The sequence below is a fragment of the Centruroides sculpturatus genome, unplaced genomic scaffold, assembly GCF_000671375.1.
Source record: "Centruroides sculpturatus isolate CEXI.00-Female unplaced genomic scaffold, Cexi_2.0 scaffold362, whole genome shotgun sequence".
In the NCBI taxonomy this organism is placed as follows: Eukaryota; Metazoa; Arthropoda; class Arachnida; order Scorpiones; family Buthidae; genus Centruroides; species Centruroides sculpturatus.
Genome location: NW_019384664.1, coordinates 43,576 through 63,927, shown reverse-complemented (window position 1 = coordinate 63,927; position 20,352 = coordinate 43,576). Strand labels below are relative to the sequence as shown.

Here is a 20,352-nt window from a genome sequence, read left to right as displayed (position 1 = left end):
TGCAATTCAACAGGTTGTGAAATTATATTAAAATCAGTTAAAATAAGAAAAAAAGAAGAAAATAATTACAAACGACAATTATATGAACACATTAATATAATCAAACAAAACAATAGAATGAATAACAACAACGGAAGAGAAATACACCAATCATGGAGAGGAATGATAGCCACAAACAGGGAAGTGACGTATAAAGTGAATGAAAGAGACTGGCAAAGGCAAAGACAAAGTGAAAGGGAAGAAAGACAAAAAGAAATGTAAGTTGGAAGTAGTTTTAAATGTACAAATATATAAAATAGTAAAGTTTATTGAAAAATGTCAACGTTTAATGTAACAATTATTGGTTTTAATACAGGAGTGTTTTAAAAGTGATATTGATTGTGATTGTAATTGGAATGAATTATTGGAGGATAGACGGAATAGAAAGAAAGAACATTAAAGTAGTAGGAATTTTATAATTTATTATCGTAGTCATAAGAATTTTTGTAAAAAAAAAATATTGTCAGTAAATTAAGTTTGTTTAAATTTTATTTAGAATTGGTTTGTCAAATACCTGCTGAAGAGGGACGTACAAGTCCGAAACGCAAATTGTATGTGTCCAGGTAATTGAAAATAAAACAATTTTAATCTGTGCAACTGTGAGGCTGTAATCTTATACACCAGTATGATAAGTCCTATTAATAGAAATACACTGATATAGTGATTAAAAGGACAGTTTCCTGTGCAACAATGCAATTTAAAGCACTTTTACAATAGCTGTTTAGAGTACTTTGTAGGACCTCCTCTTGCCTAGATACATGCAGTGATATGGTCACGCATGGAAGCATACAGACACTTTATGCTATTCTGCAATGTATTTGTGTATAGGTACTACAGTTGCAGCATCTGTGAACAAAGTTGGCATTACATCTGGTTCCTCAAATGCTTGTTGAGAAACACATCTGGAGACTGTGAAGGCCAGGGAAGTGTGGTGAGATATTCTTGGGAAGCAGCTTGTATGACAGGATTATCTTGCTGGAAAAGGTTGTTGCAGCCTTACCATGAAAGGTGACACATGAGGATGCAGGATTTTTTCGATGTTCTGCTGTGCTATCAATGTTCCTCACACCACTATTGGAAATAAGTGACTGTCATATGAGATGGCTTCCCAGACCAGCACATCAATTATATCATTTGCATTTCACCTGATGGTCTGTCTGAGGTTTCTATCCTTATATGCTCTGATGTATTTACTTCCCTCAACATCTCATATTTAGGTCAAACCAATCCAAATGGCAAGGAATTTGATAAAGTGGTCCTCTTTTCTCAGTCCAAATGATATGGCTTTTCTCAAACTTTGTCTGTCAGCTGTGCAACTTTGTGTGTCATACATGCATGTCTGGAGTTTGAAGTCTTCCAAACAGTAAGTACACTGGACTTTTAGGAACTGAACTGAAATTTATGAACATAGTGAGCATCTGTTTGTTTTTTTTTAGGATACTGTGATAACAGTTTCAAAACCACTCAGGTGGCATTACCTGACTTGCAACAGACCACAACTGTAATTATTTACAAATCTGTCTGACAAGTGAGACATAGTTGTGTGCCAAGTGTTAAGTTTTGGAATAATTGGACAATTTTCAGTGCGTAACTTATATATATATATAAATGGACATGTATGTCCCTATATTTCACTTTTCCGCCAAAACTACTCGCATGTGAATGGTGTTTGTATGTGGTAGTAGCCCCAAGTCTCCATTCGTGCACCAGGGGGGTTGCGTCTCGATAGCTATAAGGGTGCGGGAGATATGGGCTTGAAAGTGGTTGAAAGTGGCTTTCTATTTCGAATGTTTTGTTCAAATTTGTTCGAACAATATTCGAATTAAATTCGAACAAGTTTGAATATTGGTTCGATTATAGAACGATTGTAAACGTTCCAGAAACATTGAAAATAGTTCGTTTGACTGGATGTGAACAGGAGACGTTCAGAAATAGAATCGGGACCAGGAAGTGTTAATATAAAGCGGCATGCAAGATTTACAGGCGGTTTGTTGCGCTTTTGTGGGAAATCAAACATATTTTTATGCTCGTGTAAAAATTCTCTGGAAACGTCTGGAAACGGGAGACCTAATTCTTGCATTTTGTGAAAACTATTGGCTATAATGTAATTATCTTAATCTTCACTACCGTTACTTTTTGCCCACAAATAAAAACCCAGCGAAGAAGGTCTTTGCAGCTAGTATATATATATATTATACATACATACAAGCACAAATATTTATCTATTTAAACTCATGAAGAAAGACAATATACATTTATTAAAAACAATTTTTCAGGAAGTATGTGATTGTGGCATTATATGTCAGTAATAATAATTATATGTTTCACTCTTCCACAAACCAGGAAAGCACATGAAATAACAAACAGGCAAAATATATTTCTCCCAGCAGAATGGTGAAAAATTAGCACAATCTGAAGCAGATCTTAGAAGAAGACCAAAAGCATTCATTCTGTGTTAATTGTTTCATTATCATGCTGGGAGAAGTATAAGGTTAGTGTGTTTATTATTTTAATAGTAATTATTATTAGGAAAATGCTATCTTTTTTCCATTTTGAATTTTCCTAATTACCCTTCAGCTGATAAATTCCTTACTTATAAACACAATTGCAACTTTCCCAATGTTTGATATTCAACAATATATTGGGTTGTTCGGAAAGTAAATATCTTACAGTTTAAAAACTTTGTATAGACCAGAACAAGAAATAATCTGAGAGTGCCTGATCTGGCAAATATGGTTGATGTGATAGCATATCCCATCTAAGCTGTAACAGTTTCTGACGAGTTACCAAACTTGTGTGAAATTTGGCATTATATAGTAAAACACTAAACCTTTTTTGTTGATCAATTCTGGCCTTTTTTGTTTGATGATATTACTCAGTTTGTTTACTCAATGGCAGTACACTTTCGAATCAATTGTTGAATTGTCTGGTTAAAGCTCGGAAGAAAAAAAGAAAAAAATTTACTTAAAATCCCACCAAAGAGAGCAACTCTCTTTAAGAACATGTGGAACCCATATATCGAGCTTTGAAACAAAACCAATTCATTTCAAATAATCATAAATGGTTCAATTCAACAAATTTAATCTCAGTGATTTCACGTGTTGTTATTTGGCAATTTGCTTCAATCAGTACCTTTATTTTCTTTTCATTGGCCATCCAGAACATTGTGCATCTTCAATATTGAAATTGTGAGAACGAAATTTTGTAAACCAGTTTTGGCACTGTCGTTCTGTCAACACATCTTCTCCACACATGTACCACAATTTTTTTCTTGTTTGAACAGCATTTTGATTTTTTGGTAATAAAAAAGCAAAATATGCCGAAAATGATGCTTTCAATTTTCCATATTTAATGGGACACCAAAAAAAAAACAATTATACAGAATCAAACAAAATCTTTTTACAAATAAGCCTTAAAATGTCAGCTATCAAAGTATATAATAAAAATTTGGTTTAAAATGAAATTGGCTGGTAAAAATACATCTAATTCCTCTAGTAATAAAAAAAAAAATTACTTTCCAAACAACCCAATATATAATTTTATTTCAAGAAATGTTTCCATAAACTTTAGAATAGAAAGTACTACCTGACTCTAGACATTTAACACAATGTTTTAATAAATAAGCAAAACATATGAATTAACAAAATTTGCCAATACTTTCAGCAATGTACAAGCTCATTAGCATCAGGAAAATCAAATGCAGAATGGCAAACAAAATTTCAAAATATTGGAATATAATAAAAAATTTTTCTTTTCTCTTTCCTACATCAGTATTAATTAATATTCATATCAATACATTATACTTTAAAAAAAATTTAGCACTACATTTTTGGATGTGTAATTTAACTTTGCAAAAATTTTCAAAAAACTTATTCTGTTTTGTACTAAACAAATGATGAAAAAACTTTCTAATTGAGCAAAAAATTTTTGATTAGGAAAATTTAAAATTTACTATGGTAGTATTTATTGTTTTCAACACCTGCAAAAATTGAGCTGAGCAAGATTTAAACAGATTTAGTGTTTCAAAAAAGAAGCAATTGTATCTGATTTAGTGACTGATTTTTGGAAACTCAATTCCTTTTGAAATTTGCTTCATAACAACTTAATTAATTTATATTTAATAACTTGTTATCTTATTTAATATTGCCAGCCAGTAATGTTTGTAAATATACCAATGCATTTAGAGCTATTAAGCTGGAGTCTAAAATTGATTTTCATGTTAAATTGTTTAAAACTCAAGGAATGTCATGCAAAAATTGAGTGACATGTTTGATTACACTTGTAAACAGAACTGAACTACCTGTATGTATTTTGTAAGCATTCAAAATCCCAGATTAAGTCTATGGCAGAGTTTTCCTGTTATACTTCTCAAGGACATGATCCAATCAAGATTCCAAATAGCTTACAAAATTTAAATTACAAATTCCACTCAAATTGACTTGACTTGATATCCATGCCAAATTTGGTTAAGATTGGTCAAATGTTTTCAGAGGAGTTTATTTAAATCCAATGAGATTTGCTTGTAAAGAAATGAGTTGTGCTCACTCAATTCAACAAGAATATTATATTGTAACTAGTACATTTATTTAATGTAATGTTTTTTTATTTTATTGTAATTTTTTTTATTTACTATCTTATGCATGTTTTTTGAATTTCTAAATTTTATCCACATTACATAGAAGCATTTTCGATTTTAAATTTTTGTCAGAAATCAAATATGTATCTTCTATGTCCTAAATAAAATTTTGATTGCTGGTGAAGACAACAATATATTGCCAAAAGTACTTGTTTTCTGCTCATTGATAAATATTGTATTTCTGAAAGATGATGATTTTCTCAGTATACTTAGATGTTGGTGTCGAGTCCATCAAAGGACTTGAAAATATTTTCAATACTCTATATGTAAAATTTTATAGAAGAGATATTGAAATTGGCTATTTGTTTAAATAACAGTTTGATTTTTTTACTCTTTTGAATATGATACGGATATTTGTTATATATTTTTCATTTTATAAGTTTTATGATTATAAGAATTTGAAGTGCTTATAAATTTTAAATATTTTTTTTTTCTTTGTTTATATTTCTATTTAGTTTATAAATTTTATTTCTTATAAACAGAAAACATTATTTGTTAAGGGAACATAACCCTTAAACAAAGAACATTTTATTACAGTAGAATCTTGTTTTAATGGATTACAGAACAACAGATTTTTATTCCAGGTCCTGCCAATTTTACCTCCTTTTAGCAGATCCATATCTCAGAATAATGGATTTTTTTCTAGCTTTATGTATTGTAAACTTTGTGTTTTTCCAACCTCTACTTAATATTTGGGTGTTTTTGGGAATTTGTAGAGTTCATTCAATAATGCACTTTTTACATCTGCAATACATACAATTCAATTAAAAAATTGTACAAAGAGAGAGTTAGCAGGCTGATATGATTCAGGAGAAGCCACTTAATGAACATTTTGATACTGGTAGAAATATAATTCTGAAATTTTGAGGCCATTGAGTATTTTCAAGTCATGAAGACCTTCCTGATGACTTTCAGCATAAATGAACAGGATGTACAAGACATTTCTAATATCGAGCAGTTATTGTATACAATAGGCAGAAAAATGGCATCAAAACAAACCAAAATAGACAAGTTTTTTAACAAATCACAAAGTCAAGTGAAATGCTAATGAGCATACATTCTGTACTCTGCCTCTTTCTATGCTATACTTATATGTATGGTACAGGGGTAAATAAGGGATGTGTTCCTAGGTGTGAGAAATCCATTGTTTGCAATATAACAGATGCTCAGAACAATGGATGATTTTCGGCTGCCTGAGCAATCTGTTAAAATGAGATTCTACTGTATTTATTTAGAAAATCAATATTATTAATTATGTTTTGCTGGTTTTCATTTCCATAAACGTAGTTTACACTAGCCACTAATTTCATAATTAAATTTTACAATTAATTAATAATACAAGCACAATTTTATTAAATAGAAGTGTTTTAAAAATATTTAAAATGGATTAATTATGTTTCAGATCTTGTTGTGAATTTTTAGATCAGTTACTACATACTTGGCCAACACATACTTTAGAAAAACATACCTCTCTTCTTCAAGAAGCAATTAAAAAAGGAATAAATGATGCTGATCCTGAAGCAAGAGCATTTTCAAGAAAGTAAGTTAAATGACAGTTAAAATATAATGTTATTTTCATGTAAAATTGATTATTAATTGAATACCATGATAATACTACAGTAATATTATATAAGGCAAAAATAAGTTTTGCTTTTTATATAAAGCAAAAACAAATTTAATGATTATGCTGATAGTGATAACTCTTTCACTTGACATTACCTTGTTAGCTTGAAAGAGCTCAGAAGTTATAATCTTGCAGTCTTAGAATAATGCTTGCAAAGCATATGCCTCCAATAGGACCATCCATACTAATAAGGTTTATAGAGAGAAATGAAGCAAAGACTGACCTACAAGCATTATCTGATCTACAGTGTTATCTGATCATCTAAACAGTGTTTGTTTTCCTTAGCATTTGCAACTGATTTATAAATACCTGGTTTAGGTATATAAGCATATAAACTTCTGTGGGGGAAAAAATGATTGTGACCAGCTTGGATTTCACATGGTGTAATAAGTTCTATGCTAATGGATTAGACAAAGGCTCACATTCAAAAGTGTACCACAATCTATTTTAGCCACTAGTGATGATGCAGCATTACCTCAAGTATAGCTAGTGCATTACAAACATGCATACATTCACCACTTCACTCACACACAATGGACAACATATACCAACCTGGCAATAATAAATGCTTCAGTGACAATTCATCCACTGATCACCAAGGTCAGAAAAACACATCAGTAGATGAAGTGGATTCAAGACATGAGTGAATGAATGAATGAATTCATCTTTACCTTTTACACCATCACAAAACTGGAAAGATATCATAGCATACAAACAACTACATAACAAATTCACACAAAAATATCAACATCTCACTGTTACAGAGCAGAGTTTTTGACCAGTAAAGAACAATTATGCACATTATTCTACAAACAATGCTTGAACATACCAAACACAAAGTTGTGCCACACATACATCAGCATGCTGGAATACTAGTTCATAGAGATTAGATACTCATTGATGGTAAATGTACACAGCATAACAGGCACTAATAAAAAGCATAAACACAACAATTATAGCTGGTGACACTATAGATATAGAATTAATTAACATAAAATTTGAATCAAAATTTAATTTATATTAAATATTCTATATTTTTATTTAAAGTAAGTTTGTTTTGTATTGTACTGAAAATTATTCTTTCTGTAACAATTTTATTACATCAATTATTGTTAATTCTTAATAAAATAAGTATTTGCTGTTAATATTTTAATTATAAATTTATCTGAAATAATTTTTATGGAATTAAAGTTTTAGTTTGAATTTTTTTCAGTTTAAATAAAAAAAATTAATATTTGCTTAATCATTTTCTTCTGTTTAAATTAACTCTAAAAATTTTTCTAGGGCTTTTTGGGGATTTGCAGATCATTTTAAGGAACAAGCAGATAATCTTTTAACATCATTAGATAGTAGTAAACAGAGGATGCTTCAAGGTGAATTATCTATGAGTACATCATCTAGTAACAATTCATTAAACAGCACAACAAAGCGTAGCAATGTATATTCTCATGGAGGATCATCAGAAAATTTGAGGTAAAATAATTTTATAATATATATTTAATATCATAATTTCTTGCATATAACCTGTAGAAAATTGCTAAAAACCTTCAAAGTTATGCTTGAAAACATGTTCCATAAGCCATATGCAGTTTAGAAAACAGCATCATAGAAAAAATTTAGAAAACATTTAGAAAAACATTTAATTTTTTCTTTGTTTCATTTATTTTATTTTTATTAGCAATTCATTATATATTAATACAGTGATACCCCGAACTTACGCGATAGGTGGGACCGAGCGATAACCGCGTAAGTCGAATTCACGTAAGTCGGGGTATAATTTCGCAATTTGTGTAAAATCCAAGTCGGATGTATGTAAGCTAATAAACATTCTCGTTAATTTTATCTCGTCTTTTGATTCGTTCACGGTTACAAGAAATCACCACATAAAGTCTCTTGAGTCTCCATAGATAACACAAACACAGAAATAAATAACACAAAATAAATTGTAGCTATGTGTCGATTCCGCACGACACATCCGAACGATAGTGTGAGAAGAGTGAGTAATCGAGAGTTGCGTTGCGTTCAAACAAAAGAGGAATCGACGAGATTTGAAAATCGCGTAACTCCGGGTTCATGTAAGTTGAGGTATTACTGTATAAAATAAGAAAAAAAGAGTATTTGAGACAGTGCCACCTAAAGTGCATTAGGTATCAAAAATATTAATAATTATTAATGATGCAATGAATAGTATATTTGGCCAGGAGTGTGGCCAAATAACCAAATATTCGGCCAAACTATTTGGCTTGATTAACGCACATATGAAAATTGGCATGCAAACTGCATTATGGCAAGGATCGCTCATCTTGCTTTCTATTGGCCTGCTGTCACTACACTTCGCCACTCGCGTTAATTCTTGACAGTTGTAGAGCATCATGACAGTATGTGATAAGCAATGATATTAAATGTGGATAACAATGAAATTACCTACATGTGTAAATAACGGAAAAAAGAACAGAGGAGGACCGCGAAGTGAAAATGTGAAAATAAATATGAAATTGAGTTGATAACATAATAGAATGAGTCAACTTCAAAGAACACCGTAGCAGGTGACCTTTTTTGTACAATGAAACAAAAAGTTAATTTAATTTTTAAGTTTATAATAAGGATAATTTTATAAAAATGCTTTACAAATCATTAATTTTTTTTTTCCACATTTTATGACCTAAGTTTCTATCTAATGTCTAAGAGTAAAAAATTTGTATAAAAATTTTTACTCTTTTTCATCCCCTTTAGGGTTGAATTTCATAAAATCTTTTCTTAGCACGTCTAAACTTTACAAAAGGAACACATCCTCAAATTTTTAAGTTTCTAGCACCAGTAGTTTTGGCTCTGCATTAATTATCCTATCAGGACTTGTTCTTTTNAATAATGCAGTATTAAGAACACACCTAAATGCAAAACATACTATTAAAGCAATTAGTGTATATGTTGTCCCTGAGAAAGCAACATTATTACAAAAATATTGATTTTTGTTTTCTTTCAACTAATTTTTGGAAATATTGGTTGAAGAAATTTATGAAGTAAATTATCTTTCATTGTAACAAACTTTTAAAGGAGCAAAAGCAATGCAATATTGTTTTGCTTATTGTATAAAATGAAAAACTAAATTAACAAATTCTATATCCATCAAATTATCTATAAACAGATTTTCTAAATTTGACATATAGAAATTGGATAAATATGGAATGATAGAATCTCATTAGGGCAATTTTCTAGAATGTTTAATATCTAGATAAATAAAAATGAGATAAAAATATTGATATTCTGCAAATATAATTGATACTGCATTAAAGAATAATTTTTCTGCTTCTCTTAAATGTAACTGATTCATCAAAGCAGGAACATGAACAGTTAAAGGTCTTGTCTACATTGATAAACATGTAATTATTCAATTACACATTTTTTACTCAAATTTAATTGAATAGTTAATGATGTAAAAAGATAGCCATCTCTTTATTTAAATAAAAAATAAATTGCATTCTGGAAAAAAATTATTATTTACAATTGAAGAATTAAAATTTTCATCAAATAATGATGTAAAACACTTTTTAGTAGTAGTCAACTAGACTATAGGATGGTAATCAGTAATTAAAGGATTTTTTTTTTTTTTAAACCATTTGTAATTTAATTTCATTTCATTTCTGTTTTGTGGAAAATAGAATATTTATAAAATGATTTAAATAATTTAACCAACTGCTGTTTTAAATAGACCAAAAAATTCTTTAAACAAACTATTTGGAATCAAATCAAGACCTGATGCAATATAGTTTTTTTAGAGAATCAATTACTCTAATTAATCCATGGTGAATTCTTTATCCAAAACATCATTTTCAGACCATCTTTGTTTGAATGATAGGATATGTTTTATAAAACAAACACCATGAAAATCTATTATCTTCATATTTGAAACTTGTTTTCTTCTAAATCTATTAATTTTCAACCAAAATGCATCAGTAGGCTTAATAACATAAGTTGAATTCCCTGTAGATATTTTGACTTTATTAAATTGGAATAAATTCTTTTATTCCTAGTATATTCCTTTAAATTTTGAAATGTTGGGTTGCCTCACAAATAAAATATACTAGCATATTGAACAATCAATATTCTCACAAACAACAAAAAGGCTGTTGTAGATACCATATAGGATGCAAAGAACTAGATTTAGTTATACACACAGCACAGAAATCCACATATAGCATGCATATATTACAGGAAAGCATTTAACAGAGTCAAACTTTCATGATTAAGTAAAAAAAGAACAATTCTAATATCAATATTATTTGATGTCATGTGTTTGAGTGTTTGATCATTCAGCTTCTGAACATTTTATTCATTTTAATGAACTTAAACAGAACAAACTCAGCAGTTGACTTTTAAAACAACTTCTGAATAGTTTCCTGAGAGTTATTATATAGACAGAAGAAATTACTGGAAATTTATTATTTTTCAGTTGAAGAGTAAGATTATTAATTAAAGCATGGATTGATGTACAGTAAATGATCAAGAGAGAATTAAAAGCAAATTATACATGTGTGTCTTTGATAGTTTCAGGAAATATTGTGATGATAGATGAATGTGTCTGCAGTGTGCAAAAGCTTTTTCAGTTTTAAAAATATCAATACATTTAGTAAGTTTAGACAGTGGAAAAGTTGTTAGATGAGTTCAAAATTGCAAGTTAAAGTTAGCAGATAACTTTAATCCTTGCATAACATGAATCTGCTTTCTGTTTGATTTTTAAATACAGATATTCCATGGGCTATCTGCAGAAAACTGTGGTATTAAAAAGTATTTATTGTAATATTATTAAAGCCAAATTGAATGACTAGAAGAAAATAATATTGGCTGTTTAAAATGCTATCTTTATAATTTGTTTTTTCATAAACAGATAGAATAGATAGATAATTTTGTTAAAGGCATTAGAACTGCTAGAAGTATTTATTTATTTTATCATGAATATTGGGTATTTGTGACTTGGCCTTTATTATATTATTTTTATCTTAAGAGAAAGAGTACTTTTTATTTAATTCAGTTATTATTAATATTTTATTACACAGTTATTTATCTTTATATTCATTAATTTTTGTTTTGTAAAATGATATTATTTACCTGTATGAAATTTAAGTTTTTTTCATTATATTATTTTATTATATTGTAGAATACTTTGTTTTATGAGTAATTTGATAATTAAACATTTAAGATTTTACAAAATTATTACATATATATAAAAGTTTTCCTAAAATTAAAATTTTTAAAATTTTATTCTTTAGCAAGGCCTAATACAAAACGTGCTGAAATGTCTGGAGGTGTTGTAACATCTCCAGAAAGATTAGCAAGGATGAAATTAAAGAGCACTTCACAGTCACAACGTAAGTAACTAACTAATATATTTAATACTTAAAGAATTCATAATTTTAAAATATTTTATATAATATAATATAACCAATATAACTTTTGGTATATTTATTATTTATAATTATTTTTTGATAATAATATTTAAATATTTTGATTAGAATTTTCATAAAAATGCTTATTTTAATCTTAGATGAATATAAATTTTTTTGTAGAATAGAAGTTTCATTTGAAAATAATTTTACATATTAAAGTAGACAAAAATATCTTTATTTGAGTACATTGGAACCTGGTTAACTTTAATCAGTCAGGGAAAATTTTAGAGTTAGAAAGTTTCAAGTTATGACAGTTCAGCTAAAAATCAAGATTTTGTGCATTGGTTTCTTGGTGATCCATAATAAATTATCCATATGACAATTCCGTGGGTCTTATATTATGTAGAATTGTTGTCAATGTAAACCTCTCTGTTTTTCTGAAACTCAAAAATGCTTAACTGAATGGGTAAACAAGCTACTGAGAAATTATTTCCCTAATTGTTGATCCATTCATTCCAAGATGTTTATTAACGATATTTCATTGCAATATTTTGTGCCTGGAATCGACTTGTTTGCTGTATTTTATCACAAAAAAGAAAAAACTCTATAATAGTTGTTTTTAAAATTTTGCCACAAAGGTTAAAATTTTTACATAGGATTGTAAAGTGATATTTTTTTAAAGTTAATTTATCAAAAATATATTTATTTATTACATAATTTAGTTGGAGAAATTCATCTGCAACCAAATAAAACAAAAAGGAGGTTCGAATAGCTGTTAGAGTATCTGAATCACACAAGCTGGAAGCCTCTGACCCTTTTTCTGTCACATGACACAATGTTTATTTTTACCTATACATCATTCTCGTGATTTATAGAAAGTTTCTGATTAGTTTTTTCAATGATAAATGTTAATTATTTTATTTAATAGAAAATTAAAATTAAAAGTTTGGAGAATTTATGGAAATACCATATCAAAACTCCATTCAAGATAAACATTTCAACGAATTCGAGATAACCAGGTTCCCTGTATTTTTTTGCAACTATTATATGTAAATATAAAAAGTATCAGTTGTAAAATCAAATAGAATTGTTATAAATTAAAATAGTAATGTATATAATAATGTTTAATGTAAATATTTTTTAGTTTTCAAAACATGTGTGTTATGTATTGCTGCATGCAGTATTATGAACTTTTATGATTTAATTTTTAATGTTTACTGGAGAATTCTGAGGAATGACATTATCAGAATTTTATAAATAAAAAAGTAAAATAAAAATATTATAAAATGTTAAAAAGAAAAGTTGTAATAATCTATATTTTGCAAATGCAAGTTTGATCTTTTATAATTTTTTATTTATTTTTATTGTTAATCTTAAGTTTTTTTTTCATTTATCATCATAAATTGTAGAATGTTTCATTTTTTTTCAATTCTGTTTGTTTTAATTATATAGTTTTGAAAATTTTTTAAACAATTTATTATTCATTTTGTTATGTTATCATCATCAGGTAGATTTGCTAGTTAATCCAGTTGGAATATTAATAATTTTAAAATTTTTTAAATATAATTAATAACAGTATGTATAGTTTTTTTTTTCAAATATATTCTTCAATAGCTTAAAATTTGAAACTAATAGATAAACATTTTAAGAGAAGAAATAAGCAATTTCATTTTTTTTCTTTATCTTTATGAATTGAAGAATTTCTTTATTTTGAAATGAATCACTATCTCCTTGCTGTATTTTTATTCTGCATTTCTCGATCTGTTTTATCTTAATTGTAAATTAAGATATACAGAGGTAGGTTTTTGCAAAAACTTGACGATAATAAACTCCTAAAACATTACTTGTCAATGGCAGAATGGGGGTATTTAAAATTAAGTTATATTCTTAATAAAACAGAAGAAAATTGTCATTCCTAAATTATTTGAAAAGTTACAATATTCCTTATGTGAAATATACAATTCCAATTTAGTAAAAATTAATTTATTTTCCTAATTTTTTAATTAAAGAACTGTTTAATTTCTGAAGTTATTGAAATAACACAAATTTATCCTTAAAGTGATCATTGGCCTTGTAAGAACTTATTAATTCATACTGTTTAGTTTATTTTTATTTTTTTCAAAAAGCTGTCTCTATCATCAAATTAGAACACACTTTTTCTAGTTTTATGAAAACTTTATTTTTAAAACTGGATATAAATTTATCATTATATCATGTTTCAAAACTAATATTCTTCATAAAGCATTGGTACTATGTTACCTTTATGGAAAGTTTTATTGACAAATTGTAAAATTTGAATTTCAATACTATATATGTAATATTATGGAAGTTGTAACTGGCAGTTTAAAAATTTATATGTTTATACAGTATATTTCTAATGATTAAGAATAAAATGAAGCTACAAGAATTTTTTTTGGATATAAATCATTGTTTAGAAGCGAGACACGGAAGATCTGAATTTGTACAAAATGATGATTAATAAATTTTTGAGACAATGTTGAAGAAAAACTTATATTTGATACTACTTAAAATATTCCATTAAGATTGTTTAGCTAGAATTATAATCCAAAAAGTAATAGAGTAATCCAAGATAAGAATTACAGAAAATAAAGATTCATTTCTCTTTATGTAATCACTCTCCTCAAAACAATTTTTTAATAAATTTATATAACATTATATATCTTTAAAAATCTAAGTTCATCTAGAGATTCTAAGAAAGACTTGATCATCATCTTCAAGTGAGAAAGTGAGAAGGAAGTAGACATCATTATTGCTTTCTTTCAACCTTGAAATAAAGTATATTTGTGATTTTCTGCTGTGATATTTTGTTTGATCTTCAAACATTACAATATTATAATACATGCAATAATAATGAATACATATAAAACTAAAAAACTACATACATCTTTGCTCATGCAGAATGTGTGAAAAAAAACCTTATGAACCTTACCTTTTTGAGCTAGTGTTCAAACACTAGCTCAAGAAATTGAGTTAAGTCAAAACAATGTGAATGTTTATAGGGAGAGGAAATATAAGCTGGATGTCCAATGAACAATTTCATCACACTAAACCAATATGTAATCAATGACTTCCATATGATTTGCACAGTTGATAACCACTATGCAATTTGTACTTTATTCATATGATATCTGGCAGGAAGGAAGGAGAATAAATCAAATGCAGTCATCCTAGCAACATACAATGGTGGGTATGAGGAGAGAGAGCTACTGGTGCTCATGTCTTTCTATTGATAACAAAAAATAAATAAAATTTATTCATTGAAACTTCAAAATGTTATTTTGAAAATCATTTTTGATGAAAAATTTGATTTATTGCACCTGTCTCAATATTATTGTTGTGTGCATATGTTAATGAAAGGTACTTAATAATAATTTAAATATTTTTCATTTTTGAGTTAGCCTTCCCATTGTACACTTTTAGATCTACCTCTGGCAAAATACCTGTTCTTTGTGGTTCAATCAGTCAGGGAAAATTTTAGAGTTAGAAAGTTTCAAGTTATGACAGTTCAGCTAAAAATCAAGATTTTGTGCATTGGTTTCTTGGTGATCCATAATAAATTATCCATATGACAATTCCGTGGGTCTTATATTATGTAGAATTGTTGTCAATGTAAACCTCTCTGTTTTTCTGAAACTCAAAAATGCTTAACTGAATGGGTAAACAAGCTACTGAGAAATTATTTCCCTAATTGTTGATCCATTCATTCCAAGATGTTTATTAACGATATTTCATTGCAATATTTTGTGCCTGGAATCGACTTGTTTGCTGTATTTTATCACAAAAAAGAAAAAACTCTATAATAGTTGTTTTTAAAATTTTGCCACAAAGGTTAAAATTTTTACATAGGATTGTAAAGTGATATTTTTTTAAAGNTCTAGCACCAGTAGTTTTGGCTCTGCATTAATTATCCTATCAGGACTTGTTCTTTTATATACGAGTATATAGATGACTAAACTACATAATAAGTAGGTAGTTTTCATTTGATTTGTTACCTTTTTTTGATCTCTTAAAAAAATAACTTAGTTATATTACTTCTCCTTTGATCTTTTACATAAATAAGCAAAAAAATTGCACTTTCTCAAACTTGAAAGGTATGTTCAGCATTAATAAAAGTTACCGAAATGATTAATTTACTGTGTTTTTGTTATTTCTTACTCCTGTTTTTAGGTATTTGGTATTTGGCTGAATAGTGATTACATATTCAGTATTTGGCCGAATAGCAAAACATAGGCCGAATACCGAATAGTAACTGAATATTCGTTGCATCTTTAATAATTATGCATACATAGTCAAATAATATTAATCTACAATCATAAAACTATATGACTTTGAAAATAATAATAATAACCTGCTTTTTCTCATTCATTAATAAATCTTTTTATCTGTTACAAAAGTGTAAATTTAAAAAAAAATTTTCACAATAAATTTCCTGAATTTAGTAAATAACATCAATGAAACCTTCAAAATTAAACCAGCAAATATATTTTAATATAAATGTGCTACGACAAGTGCTTTCGATTCTAATTGGGATGTGCTTCAGATCAAAATGTTTGATAAAAAATTAGAATGCTACTAGAATGATTTTAAAATTTAAAATTATTGTATGATGCTGGTATGATTAAATATTCAAACAAGTATAAAAATCACGTTTATGTAACTCAACTTCCTGAATTTATTAAAATATTAATAAACTAGAAGAAAACTTATTCAGAAATTAACTTTTTGTTTTGACAACCAAATTTATCATTTAAAATTTTAATTAAAAAAAATTTATCAGTTGTATTTCTTTGTAGTTTTTTATTTTTAGACTAATTCATTAACACTTCCTCTCAAATTCAGAGTCTGAGGGGTTCAAAAAGAGTTAACATTTTGAAATTTTATTGTTGTTAGATTATTAAGTGTATTGTAAATTGTTTTATAAACTTCATAATTTTGCATAATTACATATGATTAGATCTAGTCTCAAAATATTTTAAAATTTAAATATGGTACTTGATATTATATTATAAGGAAAATCTCATGTAATGCAACTTTGATACACAGTAGCAACAATCATTTAATGTGATTATATGAAATGATACTATTTCGTGCTGTAAATGGGTATTTTTAGTTAATGTAATTTATTTTTTTTTCTATGATGGCTGTAATATTTTCTTCCAGTCTGAGAGGAAGAAAAAGAAATTAAACTGTGGAAAATGTGACAAGGTATAATTGTGTCACTGCAAGTGATGCAACACATTACAGGAGTGGAAACAAGATGAAGTTACATTTAAGGGATTTATCCTCTAACATAGCTTACATGTATTAATTTAGGTATATAAATGGAATAATTATAATTATTTCTGTTATTTAATCTATTCAATTAGTGCAGTTTTGATTAGTTTGCATTAATTGCTGGATTAATTAATTACATTAAACAAGGTTTTCCTATACTAAGGGTATGTCTGAACTAATTTCATGGCTAGCCTTGATGTTTTCCATTACTATTCTTGTTGTTTATAATTCTTCATAAAATTGATTAGAATATTTTAAAAAAAATATATGGAATTTAAATTTTCAAAATTATCAGTAATTCTCAGTAAAAGAAAATAAACATCTGTATTATAATTTATTACTCTTTGAACAAGAAGGCAGCACCCTTGGGTCAGGTCTGACACCACCTGTAACTTTTTGCTCACAGGAACCATTTATACATGCATGAACAGCCACATGTGTGGGACTTTATGGAGTAACAGATGGAGGAGGGGAAATAAGAGAGACAGGGAGCTTCAGAAGCAGTGCATTCAACTACAAAAATGAACTAAAACAAACTAGATTTATTTAACTGTATTATATAAAATTATAACTACACATAACAAGTTAAAGCCATCTAATAGAAGCAAAATGATTCAACATTTAATATAAAATAATCCAAAAACACTTAATGACAGCCCTTTCTTAAGTCTGATATTATCTCATGAACTAATAAACTATTTCCACCTACCTATGAGAGAGCAAGTTTACATATGTTTATGGACTGATAAATACCTAGTTAATAAAATGACTGATGTCTTTGATATTCATGAATTGGTCCTTTTCAATAAAGATTAATTTATGATGAACAAGGATTGGAATGGAAATGGCTGTTATTGGAATTTTGGGCTGGCAGGGAGAACAGTGAGGAGATAGGCTTGGGGACTGAAACTAGACTGATGGACAACCACTGAACTGGACTGACCTGGCATCTGGCAAACTGAATGACCCTTTTGACCTTTTCTGGTCCTTTTATGTGTTTTTGTCCTCTTTTCCAAATCAAGATGTTGCCAAAAAAGGCAGTGTTGGATGGATAACTTCTTTGTTGTCCATTCCTATATTTTACTCCCTACTTCTCTGGATGAATTGTTGCTCCAGGAAGAGCAGTCATTTAGAAAGGAAGTATTATCATGGAGAGAATCTGGTTACTTTTTTGTGCTTTTTATTTAATAAATTTATTGAATTAATATGTAATTTAATATACTAGCCCTGGAAGTCGCAACTCTATAAATGTTAAAATATACACAGTAAAATCACAGTTTGCACAGTCTGATTTTGACTGATTTTAAAGTAATGTGATTTTTATAATGCAAATGAATAATAAATAAATTTTATTACATGTTTAAATAAAAATTAAAGTTAAAAGTAATGCAATACTTGTGTTTGTGAGATTTTAAACAAAGCATATAAAATTACTCTCTAGTAATGGAAAAATTTAATGCAACATAGTTAAATTGTAAGAGAAAATATAAATTAATATGAAGTTTGAAAAGTCAAAAACACTATGCCTTTGAGTACAAAATAACTTGAAAGCATACATTATTCAAAATATTTCAAATGCCGGGTAACAAAAATATGGATATCTGGATAGGAAAATTTTTAGTGTTCGGACACTAATTAAAATAGTGAGGAGCCAGGAGAAACTAAACTGAGTCATGCTCATACATGCTTTGATAGTTTCCAAAAGAATTATGATGGCAGATAATGGATTTTTTCTTTTTAGAAAGTTTAGACAAAGGAATGAGCTCATAATTGCAATTAAATTTTACAGCTAGACCTGTATCAGTTTTCAAATTGACTTTAAAACACAGATAATGCAAGAAATTATGGTAATATTTTATATATTAAATAATCTTAAATATTTACTTGTTATAAAATTTTTATATATTAAGTAAAAAGTTTTTTAATCATAGTCGTTCTATGACATTGGCAAACTCAGCAAGAAGATCTGGTATACCAATACTTACTAGTCCAAAGAGTGAACCTGGTAAGTCAGTTCTTCTTTTTTGAGATTTATTATTTTATTTCTTTTTAATTGCTAAATTCAGTTCTGAAGTCTGTGGGGGAATTTTTATTTTGTTTATGCAATATTTATTTTACTTTTTTTTGTTTGTTTGTTTGTTTAAATTTTTATTTGGTAATATGCATGCAGAAAATAATATAAAGTCACCTTTGAGGTCAACAAGTGCTATAGATTTGGCAGCTGCTACAAGAGCTAAAGTGAGAGCAAGAGCAATTATGACTAAAGGTTCTGTGGCATCTTTGCGTAAGTTGAAATAGTTTATTTTAATGCCATTCAAAAGGAACAACATTAATATAATTTGTTTGGTTTTTGGTTAAATTCTATTAATGTTTAGTTTTCCTTTCAAAACTGTTTTAACCAATTTAGAATTTGAAAGCATTATAGAATATATTTTTAAACTATTGTTATTTTATATTATTGCAAATTTAAGATCTTTTATAATCGGTTATTATGTAGTTAAATTGATAAATGAATCTTTAAATCTTCCGAAAATTTATTTACTTAGAAATAAGATTTGTTAAGAAATTATGATGTTTCAACCTGGAATATTATGCAGTAGAAATTTTCTTAAATTTTAAAATTTAATAAAATTTCAACTACAGGCATATACTGTTATACAAATGTTAATGCATTCCTGAAAGTGATTTCAAATATTGAATTTGGTTATTAGGAAATGTTTTCCATTAATTTTGTGATAAATTTAACTCATTCCCAGTTTATCCAAATATCCCAACTAATTTCCAAAAAATAAAATTTAGAACATTGTAAAACACTTATTACTTATCAACCTTTTATGATAGCTTGATATTAAGCACTATAAACTCCAATTGTTTTATTAACAAACACACAAAGATGTTATTAATGGATATGTTTTCAAGCAGTAATGCAATGAATAAGTTTCTCTAGTAGCCATATTTAGAATTATAAATACATGAATTGTATTTTCATTAATATGTAATATACAGAAATAAAAATATAATAATAATAATATTTAGAATTATAAATACATGAATTGTATTTTCATTAATATGTAATATACAGAAATAAAAATATAATAATAATAATATTTAGAATTATAAATACATGAATTGTATTTTCATTAATATGTAATATACAGAAATAAAAATATAATAATAATAATATTTAGAATTATAAATACATGAATTGTATTTTCATTAATATGTAATATACAGAAATAAAAATATAATAATAATAATGCAGTATTAAGAACACACCTAAATGCAAAACATACTATTAAAGCAATTAGTGTATATGTTGTCCCTGAGAAAGCAACATTATTACAAAAATATTGATTTTTGTTTTCTTTCAACTA

At 27.5% G+C, this 20,352-nt stretch overlaps 1 protein-coding gene across 1 annotated transcript in view; it reads left to right on the top strand.

Moving 5' to 3' along the window:
- LOC111626612 (CLIP-associating protein 1-like) overlaps positions 1 to 20,352 on the top strand; it is a 156,998-nt gene that overhangs the window by 102,062 nt on the left and 34,584 nt on the right. Inside the window, exons 17-20 of the mRNA XM_023370048.1 lie at positions 6,078 to 6,215; positions 7,584 to 7,772; positions 18,910 to 18,983; positions 19,149 to 19,262. Of these exons, the coding sequence (XP_023225816.1) occupies positions 6,078 to 6,215; positions 7,584 to 7,772; positions 18,910 to 18,983; positions 19,149 to 19,262 (515 nt within the window). The remainder of the gene's footprint in view (positions 1 to 6,077; positions 6,216 to 7,583; positions 7,773 to 18,909; positions 18,984 to 19,148; positions 19,263 to 20,352) is intronic.